Here is a 10,760-nt window from a genome sequence, read left to right on the forward strand (position 1 = left end):
AGCGTATATTAAAGTTGTTGCGGTTAAAACGTTCGTAGTTGAACTTGTGCTTCATACGGGTAGTACAACTATAATTGTAGTTTGTGCTATACCTTATGTATGTAAGCGTATTACCGGTGGAGTTCTTATATGTAATTGTAATACTTGTATTCTTTACATATTCCTCCTATTTAAACCTGCTTCAATGCTCTTCATCGAGTGCTGTTGTGGGCCGGTACAATTACTTTGAACAAATTAAAGTGCTTAAAGCAGGCTCCAAATGCTTGAATATTTTGTGCATGGAATAATGAAATAAGACCTCTGTTCTACTTTCATTGGTTTTTAGATCAAGAGGTAATGATTAATAGAAGCAGTTTGGGGGCATTAGTATTACGACGCGAGAGGTGAAATTCTTGGACCGTCGTAAGACTAACTTCCAGAAGGTGGAACCCGGGATGTGGCCAATAACTTACGGAAATCATCATTTGTTAAACGCACCGAAGCCGTAGATTCTACTTGTGTTGGTTCAGCCATAATCCTTAAAAAAAAACACAAGTTTTATTATTTTTGCAATATCTTCTGAAAATACAACTTCAATAACAGAGATATCACAGCAAGAGTTGCTAATTGGTATGGCAATAACTGCAGTTACTTCTTCTTCTTCCTTTTGCTTGTTTTTCTGCCTTTTTGGTGCAGGTTGCTTATTCTAGACAACTTTTAATATTTTTCTTATTACTTTGCGATGCGATCATAAAATACTATTTGAATAACACAGATGTCAGTTGACCAGCAAAAGTTGCACGCAGGTATGGCAAAGAACTATCTAATATAACAGATGTTTACAAACATAACCTCAATTTTGCTAATTGAATTTAGGTGCTTTTTGGTGATTAAACGAAGTGTTTACTCTGTTACTGTCTACCACCATCAAGGAGTCACAACATCCTGTCGCACATCTGTAATTATAAAACAAGTCAGGATCACAACACAACGATTAAACCAAAAAAGACAAGAGAAGCAAAGTGTTGTTGTTTATTGTTGTTATTTAACGAATTTGCATAAGTTGCGTTTATTATGAATGATATACGGCTTTTAAAAGATCAGCAACGAGATAAACATCCAGGTTTCGATAGTTATATGAATTGTATGACCAGAGCATTATTTACCGGCTTGGCTTCATTTTGCTTAGGTAAGTAATATTTTGCAAACATAATAATCAATCGCTTGCATAATTTTTTAAAAAACTAATTTCAAGGATTCTCTGGCACATATTTCGCGCAAAAAGTCATACAAAAAAAGTTATACTATCCTTTACAATATAACATATTAATATCAGTATTAACAGCTACTGGCATAGCTTACCACTTAACGAGCATCCGCACAAAATCTTGTCAAGCCGCGTGGATGGCAGCTGAAGATAAGCATACTATATTAAAAGAAAACGAATATTGATTCATATCAGTACAAGACGAGCGACAGTGCCTTAGCTAAATAAATTATTTCCCATTAGGACAAGCGTGTGTTTTCTTTTGATAGCATAAAAATCATTGCAAGTTTGACGCCCAGTCCAAGCGAATTTAAGCGAATTTAACATCTCAAGAAAAGAAGAAAGAATACTGATTTAACAAAACTATATTTAAGCATAACCATAAAGATGTTCGTAATAAACGTGGCAAGGAGATTGCAGGTTTCCACTAGACAACAATACAAGGCTCTGATAATTACGAATACGGCGAATACACCGACGCCGCGTTTGAATGTGAATGAGGATAACTTTAAACGTTTTAAATATACACGTAATATCGGTGTCAAAGGTCTGCGTAGCTCCAAACATCATTTCGAAGGTAAAGAACAAAAAGTTCCTGATGTCGAAGAAAAAGATTTTGCTTACGAAAATGATTCTCTGAATTTAGAGGACAGGTAAAGGTAGTTAGTAGTTAAGGTCTTTGTTAGAATCATGTCTGTATCTATATCATTCATCATTTTTTTTTTAGTGAATATGAAGAAGTAGTTAATGGTGCTATGCATCTTACTCGGAATTTTCAAGTTGCTCATAGTGTTTTAATAATACAACCTTATGTAAAATGGGGTCCTAAACGGAATATGTCTACAAGTCCGGACGATCAATTAAAGGAAGCTGAAGCTTTAGTAAATTCCTTACCAAACTGGCATGTGGCTTTATCTTTAAAAGTTCCTTTAGAATCTTTGGAGCGTAAAGCACTTTTTGGCAAAGGTAAATTAGAAGAACTCAAGAACATAGTTAACGATTTACGTCAAGCTAAGGGAGCCTGTGATAAACGTTTAACATGCCTGTTTGTGAGTAAAGGGTCATTGAGTTTCGCCCAGAAATCGATTTTAGAGTCTTATTTTAATTTACCGGTTTTGGACCGTTATTCAATAGTAATACAGATATTACGTTTACACGCCACCAGTGCAGAAGCTCGAATTCAAGTTGCCATGGCTGAGCTACCATATATTTGGGCCCAAGCAAAAGATGCCAATTTATCCAAGTCAAGAAGAGTTGGTTGGTCTTTAACAGACACGCAAAAAGAGATTCTGAGGACACGAGAACGTAAACTAAAACAAGAATTGGAACGTATAAGAAACCATAGGTAAGTAAGAAACAGTTAATAGGACAATGAATGACCCAAGTGCTTTTTTGTTTTTAAAGCAATAAACAAACAATGCGAGCTTAATATTTTTCTTGCCAAAATGCTACGAAATTTGAAACGACACCTCTCCTTGAAGACCATTATATTAATTCCATAATATTCATTACTCATTATTATTTACTAGAAAGCTCTTACGCAATAAGCGTAAGCAAAACCATTACCCTATTGTGGCCGTAGTAGGATATACGAATGCTGGAAAAACCTCTTTAATTAAGGCATTAACAAAAGAACAAAGCATGCAACCGAAAGATCAACTTTTCGCTACTTTGGATGTTACAGCTCATGCTGGCTTATTACCTTGCAATCTTAAAATCATTTATATGGACACAGTGGGTTTCATGTCTGATATTCCCACCGGCCTCATAGAATGTTTCATAGCGACATTGGAAGACGCTATGTTAGCCGATGTTATTTTGCACGTTCAAGACGTATCGCATTCGTGCTATCAGGCGCAAAAGGAACATGTGGAAAAAACTTTGGAATCTTTAACGCATAATCTGGGCATGAAAGGCGACGAAATATACCAATTGCCACAAATAATAAATGTTGCTAACAAAATTGATTTATTGCAAGATGAAAAAGCCGCACATTTCGACAATTTATTGAAAGTTTCTTGCAAAAAACTTAGCGGTTTAGAAGAGTTATCAAGCGTAATAGAACAAAATATATTGGAAGTGACGGCAAGACGACAGATAATCATTAAAGTGCGTAATGGCGGCCCAGAAATGGCTTGGCTTTACAAAAACGCGACCGTAGTGAGTACGCAGGCTGACCAAAATGAACCTGAATTTATGCTAATGGATGTTATTATCACAGAGATCAGTTTTGCACAATTCAAACGGTACTTTTGCCATTAAAGGTACAGTAAATATCCTTGATGGTCATAACACTTAAAATTAATTATTATAAATTAGAATTTGCAAGAACTATAAACGAGTGCAATGTAATCTAGTACCAAACAAAATCCATACTAAAAAGTTAAAAATTAATTTTGTTCAAGGAAGTGAAGAAGTAATTTATATATCGGTGTAACCATAAACAAAGACGGCATCATGGCCGCTGAGGTAATTTCTTATTGTGTACTTTAATAAACTACAGCAAATAAATACCCATTTAATAATTCTTTCAAAAAATTCAAAATTCATTTAGCTCTCTAGCATCTGCATGTCTTGAAATAAGAAAAAAGTATTAGGTTGGAGCGAAAGTATTTTAAATAGGCAGGTAATTTTTCTTGTAAATAAAAAAACATCTAGCTATTGAGTCATATGGATTTTTTTTTTTTTTTTTAACTGCTGTATAATATAAAAGGAGTCTTTTTTTTTTACCATTCATCATTGATACTTGTGATATTTAAAGTGAAAAACATGTCAGTAGATAAAGTCCATCTAAGACACTGCATTTTGTATGAATTGCAAAAAGTAAGCAACGCATCGGTTGCATGTAAAAATTTATGTGCGTTATTTGGAAAAGATATTGTAAATATTCGTACTTGTCGAAGATGGATTAGCAAATTTCGTTCCGGAGATCTGAGCCAAGGAAGTGATCGGTAATGATGTTTTCCGATCCATGTTGGAAAATAATCCACATTTAACAAATCGAGAAATTGCAGAAGAGTTAGGCATTCATCATATAACTGTTGGATATCACATTGAATCTCTTGGATTTGTGTTAAAGCAAAGTACATGAATAAAATACGACAGAACTTTCCTTCCAACCTATTAAAAACCAAAAATTAGCTTGGCTGGGCTAAAATTCATGTTATTTAGAACTGTATGCAACTGTCGTTGCAGTGTCCGGATTCGTTGAAGAAATTATGGCCCTTATGATTTTAATATACCCAATGTAGTCAGGTTTTTGTAATAAATAAAAAAAGTTTCTTCTCTTACTTTCTTTTTCGCGAATTTTCTCCTATCCTACAAGCAAGAAAGAGTTTTTTTCCTTTACGCTGTCAATGGGTCAATTGTGGATTTACTTAGGTACTTAAGAACACATTTTCTCTCTAATAGCGAGAATATTATATTTATTAATATAAATCATTGACTGAAGAGTTGAGTCATTTGGATTGAATCCTTTAACGGACATCTTGATTACATCCGGCGCTTATGAGGCTTTACACTCCTCGATAAAGGATCAGGTCGATGTGAGCGATGAAGTTATTATTATTATTTTTTTTTTTTTAATTTCTATGAACCACTGATTAAAATGGCAGGTGGCAAACCCCATTTTATACCTTTAAAACCCAATAGTTGCTTTCGCTTTGGTGTAAGTAGATTCAGTGGCCGGTTGGAAAATTGGTTGGGCTTACGGCCCGTCCAATTTAGTAAAAAATCTCCAAGTGATCCATCATTCAAAAAATAACATATATATTACATACGATGAGCAAATAGTGGATTTTTCAATTCGAAATATGTACCTCTGGTATTACGCAAATATTTCTCTTTTTTAAAACGCTACTTATTAACATTTTAATTTTCTTCATTTTTAATTAAATAAAGTAATTCAATTATTCACAAAACAGCCTTGGACGTCTATGTCATATTCAAAGTAGTTTTAAGCATAAATTTTCTTCTTTTTCCCTTACTGTATTAGGCCTGTTTAATACAATTTAGACCCATAATCCAGTCACGTAAGAAAAAAAAAATTATTGGTGGAAGCAAGATTAGAAATTGTTTTTCCACATATAAATTAATTTATAGTTTTTTTTTTTTTAAATCGTTTGATTAAAAGTTTAGACACTTCGTAAGTTGCAATAGTTCATAAAAGTAGGAATAGAAATAATTTCCTAACGTATTCATATTTTTTTTTTGAACTGAAATAAACGGCTACATATCCATCTTACATAAACAAATAGCAAATGAAACCTGAATTTATGTATTTCTCACTGCTGTTGACTGGTTTCTTTTTCCGATTCAGATTGTTTATCTCTTAAAACATATTTTAGTTCTTGATCTATTCGTTCTTTTGCCCGAACCACTTTGGATTGCAAGTAGAAGGAATTACCTTTAAATTTTTCGTTCGCCGCAAATAAATGTTCGCAGTTTTTATGAATTTGTTCTAGGTTTGTTCATGTTTGCAATACCCTTTCTTGTATTGACTTCTGCTCGTTTTCCACCATTTTGAATTAGCTGGTGGTCCAGTATAAACCATTTAAGCTAATGTGAAGGCGCAATTTGAACACATTTGAAAGTGGTCACCCATTAAGCGCGCACATATCCATTTCCGTTTATGTGAGCGTTAAAACGTTATGAAATATTCACCATAATTTTGAGCAGCGCTCTGTTAAATAAAATTTGAATTATCAATTTTATTATGCAAATAAGAACCAATAAGCATAACGAATCAAAGTTGGTAGATATGAATGCAATTTTGATTAGTTCCTAAGATCAATTTCGCTTTTAATGCAAGGCAGAAAGTACTTCGTAAGCTCTGCTTCGCATATATTTCAATAATATTAGTTTTTTTTTTGGTTTGGTGAGTAAGATGGAGTCAATAGATTTGTGGCTTATATGTCCAGATAATAAACTGTCGTAATTTTGGTCACAAATATATATAAAACGCGACAAAAAAAAGAGAGGCCGTAATAACTGGAACCGGTATGTTAAATACGATTGTGTATGTGTGTGTAATTGTACTGGCTGAGTTGTTGAAAGTCAAACAAGAGCGACACAGATTGAATGGAAATGACACTCTTTGAGCACTTGTAGCAGGTGTTATCTGGGATGTCTGTTACAACTCCAATGGAGAGTTTTGCCATCTCCAGCGCGCTCACCAAATATGGCGCCTTCTGATTACCACCTGTTCAGATTGGTCCAGCATGGCTGGCATGCGGTTCCGCAAAGTTCAAGAAATGCGAACATGAGTCGCTGGACACCAATTTTCCGCAATCAAGTTTTGCAAATACCCAAATTTAAAAAAAAATTCGTGCTTAGGAACTTAGTAATGGTACATATGAAATAATTGATTTTTTTAACGGCTTTACGTTCTATTTTGTATAATTTATTTTTTTTATTGAATTCATTGAGTTATATCGTAGTGTTGGGAAGTGAACAAAGTTTTTCATTCGACTGTTTTTTGCTTGCCTTTTATCGTAAAATATAGATACATAAATTTAAAATTCGAAATATCTGAAAATCTACACAAGTAAATTTTTAATCAAAATTATATAAAAAATTTGAAAACACATATTGCTCTTAATTTAAATTACAACAGTAGAGGTTTTGGTGAAAAATGCTCATACAAAACGAAATAGAAGCGGTAACCCTGTTTTGGAATAATTGTCCCCAAACAGTTTAGCAAGATCAGTTAGCTCAACTTAGTTTTAGTTAGTTTATTAGTTTATTGTGTTGCTTTGTTGAGGATCATAGCACAGTTTGTATACATTTTAAATTTGTCAAATTTTTATATTATATTTCTAATTAAAAATTTGTAAAATCATGTTTCGTAAAATGAATAATACTTTAAAATTAGGTGAGTCCTCTTTTCTTTTTGTTTGCTTTATAGCTGAACAATAGTTTGATTTATTGGACTTTGAATTCCTTTTCTGAATGTATCTGTTTAAAATTCGCATAATTGATAAGTGCAAACTTTGCGGCAAACACAAGCTAAGCGTAGTATAGCATGTTTATCAGCCTTGCCCGAGACTCATCAAATGTTACAGAAGACTTGCCGAGACTTTGCTACCGAGATGTTGATACCGAATGCAGCCAAAGCGGATAAAGAGCATTTATATCCTGAACAGCAGATAAAGAAGATGGGAGAACTGGGTTTAATGGCTATCGCCATACCGGAAGAATATGGTATGTTTTGTTTTTAGATGAAATCAATGCAAAGAAGCAAATGATCGATTTATTTAAATTAAACAAGGTGGCACCGGATTGGATTCTCTAGCTTATGCAATAGCTATGGAAGAAATATCGCGTGGTTGTGCGTCCGCTGGGGTTATTATGTCTGTGAACAATTCTCTATATTTGGGTCCGATATTGGCTTTCGGCAATGATAATCAAAAAAAAAAATTCATCGCTCCATATACCACTGGTGAGAAAATTGGCTGTTTTGCTTTGTCTGAACCTGGTAATGGTTCAGATGCTGGCGCTGCTTCCACCACGGCTTCCGATAAGGGAGATCATTACTTATTGAACGGTACAAAAGCTTGGATCACTAACGCGTTTGAAGGTGGTGCCGCAATTGTGTTTGCCACCACCGATAAATCTCTAAAGCATAAAGGAATATCCGCTTTCATCGTAACGAAAGGCATAAATGGATTTTCCATAGGTAAAAAAGAAGATAAATTGGGTATACGAGCCTCTTCCACTTGTCAGTTGATCTTCGAAGATTGTATTATACCAAAGGAAAATATGCTAGGTCAGCCAGGTTATGGCTTCAAAATAGCCATGAAGACTTTAGATGCTGGACGTATTGGAATTGCGAGCCAGGCTTTGGGCATCGCTCAAGCTTCCTTGGAACTAGCCGTAGACTATGCTCAGAAAAGAACAGCTTTTGGTAAACCCATAGCAAAACTGCAGGCAATACAAGGGAAAATTGCCGATATGGCTTTAAAAATTGAATCAGCTCGTTTATTAACTTGGCGCTCAGCTTGGCTCAAGGACAATAATCAATCGTATACAAAAGAAGCAGCAATGGCTAAATTGTCCGCATCTGAAGCAGCGACTTTTTGTAGTCATCAATGCATACAGATATTAGGCGGAATGGGCTACGTTAGTGACATGGCCGCAGAACGTTATTATAGAGACGCTCGTATTACTGAAATTTATGAAGGAACTTCGGAAATACAGCGCATGGTCATTTCCGCAGCTGCCCTTAAAGAATACGGAAGTTAAACAAACTTGAAAGCTGTTAAAAGTTCATTTTTATAGCATTTAATTCCCCTAAGTTAAGGTAAAAGTTTAAATATTAGTTCGTATATAAGTGTACTGACCTTCGTAAAAAAAAGCAAATAGGAATAATTCTTGTAGTAAATGTTAGATCAAGAAAATCATATGAAACTCATTTTTAGGGAATTTCGGCATTTCAGTGCAACAACCTTTTTTTTTTTTTTTTAGTTTTCGGTGGTAATTTCATCTTTGATTAAAAGCGTAATAAAAAGATAAACGATTATTTTTGTAAAGATGCCGTACTCGTTACACGTTACCATTTTAGGCCGTGGTATAATTTTAGTATTCATATCAAATCCCATTTGACCAACGTTAGTTCCCAAACTGTATAAACTGTGTAAAGAATAAGCCAGGCAATGACTATCGGAAGCTATAATTTTAATCAATTTATATTGATTTGCATAAAAATCTTTTGTGTAAGTAAATGAATTATTTTGCTAAATATTGACAGATTGTAAATAAGAAAACAAGATATGTGTAAAAAAAACATTTCTAGAAACGCTATAATAGACTTGCATATAGAACAGAGGCAATACTATCATACAAAACTTTTGAGAATAAACATCAACACAATCAAAATCAGAAAATTTTTTGTGCTCTTGAGTTTTTCTTTACATATTTGAACTGTCTGGGATATTTATGAGTATATGAATATAATCATGTATGAAATAGTTTCCATTTTGGGAATATTTTCCATGGTAGAGGATATTTATGAATATATTCAAATAAAGAAAATCATTCTGAAAGGAGAGGTTTTGAAATTGCAATTTTTATCAGAATCCTTGGCACTGAATTACTGAACCAGCTGGAAGTATTTTGCAGACAAATTGTAGCTGCTAAAGGGCCCGGAAAACTGTTAGAAGCCGACGTTAATTCATCTTGAACTAGCAGCAAATCCCAAAGCATCTTAACAGTCGACGACATTTGTGCGGGACTAAATAATTGCGGTAACAATATATATTTTATAAGAAAAGTTTCAAAATTATTATTTTTTTTAAATTTCATTAATAAAATAAATAAATAAATATGCATCCATCCCATACTGCAGGATGAAACACGTGTCATTTGAACATAAACAAAATAAAAATGATGCGAAGAGAATTTTTCTGAGCTTTTGTTAATTTTCATAGAAAAATGTATGGATTTTGTTTATTTTCATAGAAAAATGTATGAACTTTCATGGACAGATGTATAGATTTCGTTCATTTTCATAGAAAAAGGTATGGATTTTGTTTATTTTCATTCATTTCCCATTAACATCATAACAACATAAGCTATCAGTTCTCTGTGCATTCAATCTATTGACATGTAAGTGGGTAGCGGTGGTTTGTAGACGGTATTTGCGAAAGACGGGCGGTTTCTAGACACCATATGTTAACAGAAAAAACGGAGATGTTGGACTATGCAATGCAGTCCAACAGAAACGACCCTAGATTCCACAAAAAATTCCACTAAAATTGAAAACCAATTTAGTGTTCGTTTTTAAAAATGCTACACTATGTTAACAAATAAATAAATTAGATCATAATTATTAGTACGCGGTTATTAAGACAAATTAGATATGCTGTCTTATAATTGAATTGATTTGTTACAAGAGTTTGGAAAAAATCAAGTAAATTGTAAATTCATAATTAATTACTTTCGTTTTATACAAATGTTTGAAATAGGAAGCAAACGAATTCGCATTTCATTGAAAATTGTAAAAATTATGTGAGTAAGGACAAGAATTGTAAAAATTGTGTGGGCAAGAACAAGAATTGTAAAAATTGTATGAGCAAGAGGAAGAATTGTAAAAGATATCAGAGAAATTCGAAATAAATTGTTTATTAACTACAAATAATTTTGTTTATTCAGAGAAGGACTTTTAAAAGAAGAAGTCTATTTGAATTTTATTTATCTATTCATTAAGCAAGTTAATTGTTTATAATCTCAATCTCCCTCTCTCTCCCTCTCATTTCAATGTCTAACATCTGTTTTATGTTTGCCACATCTGATTTTATTTAGTGCCGGTATGAAGTTTACATTGGCAATCATATCCTTAACTAATTATTACAATAATAATAATTGGCAAATTCTGGCAATTCTGGTTGTGTATTTGTTGATTAGCAAAGAAAGATTTTTTAGGTTTCTCGGCAGAAAGGAATCTTGCCATTTAAGCATTAAGAAATGAAATGATTTGTGAAATTTATTAAAGAAACGATAACTCGTGTCTATTATT

At 33.3% G+C, this 10,760-nt stretch overlaps 3 protein-coding genes across 3 annotated transcripts; all 3 read left to right on the forward strand.

Moving 5' to 3' along the window:
* The first annotated feature begins 704 nt into the window (after positions 1-704).
* Positions 705-1,456, forward strand: LOC119639395 (transmembrane protein 141). The gene is made up of 3 exons (XM_038036731.1): positions 705-785; positions 856-1,168; positions 1,235-1,456. Exons 2-3 carry the CDS (start codon positions 1,054-1,056, stop codon positions 1,429-1,431), a joined length of 312 nt encoding a protein of 103 aa, XP_037892659.1. The 5' UTR covers positions 705-785; positions 856-1,053; the 3' UTR covers positions 1,432-1,456.
* Positions 1,457-1,610: 154 nt separating this feature from the next.
* LOC119639393 (putative GTP-binding protein 6) lies at positions 1,611-3,706 on the forward strand. The gene is made up of 4 exons (XM_038036729.1): positions 1,611-1,899; positions 1,974-2,591; positions 2,776-3,510; positions 3,566-3,706. The coding sequence occupies exons 1-3, from the start codon at positions 1,634-1,636 to the stop codon at positions 3,506-3,508; spliced, it is 1,617 nt and encodes a 538-aa protein (XP_037892657.1). The 5' UTR covers positions 1,611-1,633; the 3' UTR covers positions 3,509-3,510; positions 3,566-3,706.
* Positions 3,707-6,939: 3,233 nt separating this feature from the next.
* Positions 6,940-8,775, forward strand: LOC119639394 (short-chain specific acyl-CoA dehydrogenase, mitochondrial). The gene is made up of 3 exons (XM_038036730.1): positions 6,940-7,118; positions 7,229-7,447; positions 7,515-8,775. The coding sequence occupies exons 1-3, from the start codon at positions 7,085-7,087 to the stop codon at positions 8,486-8,488; spliced, it is 1,227 nt and encodes a 408-aa protein (XP_037892658.1). The 5' UTR covers positions 6,940-7,084; the 3' UTR covers positions 8,489-8,775.
* The last annotated feature ends 1,985 nt before the right edge of the window (positions 8,776-10,760 follow it).

Source organism: Glossina fuscipes, unplaced genomic scaffold (assembly GCF_014805625.2).
Source record: "Glossina fuscipes isolate IAEA_lab_2018 unplaced genomic scaffold, Yale_Gfus_2 112, whole genome shotgun sequence".
NCBI lineage: Eukaryota > Metazoa > Arthropoda > Insecta > Diptera > Glossinidae > Glossina > Glossina fuscipes.

Coding starts and splice junctions, on each gene's coding strand:
- LOC119639395 (XM_038036731.1), top strand. CDS start 1,054: ATGAATGATATACGGCTTTTAAAAGATCAGCAACGAGATAAACATCCA. Junction 1,169..1,234: donor CTTGGCTTCATTTTGCTTAG/GTAAGTAATATT, acceptor ACTAATTTCAAG/GATTCTCTGGCACATATTTC.
- LOC119639393 (XM_038036729.1), top strand. CDS start 1,634: ATGTTCGTAATAAACGTGGCAAGGAGATTGCAGGTTTCCACTAGACAA. Junction 1,900..1,973: donor TCTCTGAATTTAGAGGACAG/GTAAAGGTAGTT, acceptor TTTTTTTTTTAG/TGAATATGAAGAAGTAGTTA. Junction 2,592..2,775: donor GAACGTATAAGAAACCATAG/GTAAGTAAGAAA, acceptor ATTATTTACTAG/AAAGCTCTTACGCAATAAGC.
- LOC119639394 (XM_038036730.1), top strand. CDS start 7,085: ATGTTTCGTAAAATGAATAATACTTTAAAATTAG. Junction 7,119..7,228: donor GAATAATACTTTAAAATTAG/GTGAGTCCTCTT, acceptor ATAATTGATAAG/TGCAAACTTTGCGGCAAACA. Junction 7,448..7,514: donor CGCCATACCGGAAGAATATG/GTATGTTTTGTT, acceptor AAATTAAACAAG/GTGGCACCGGATTGGATTCT.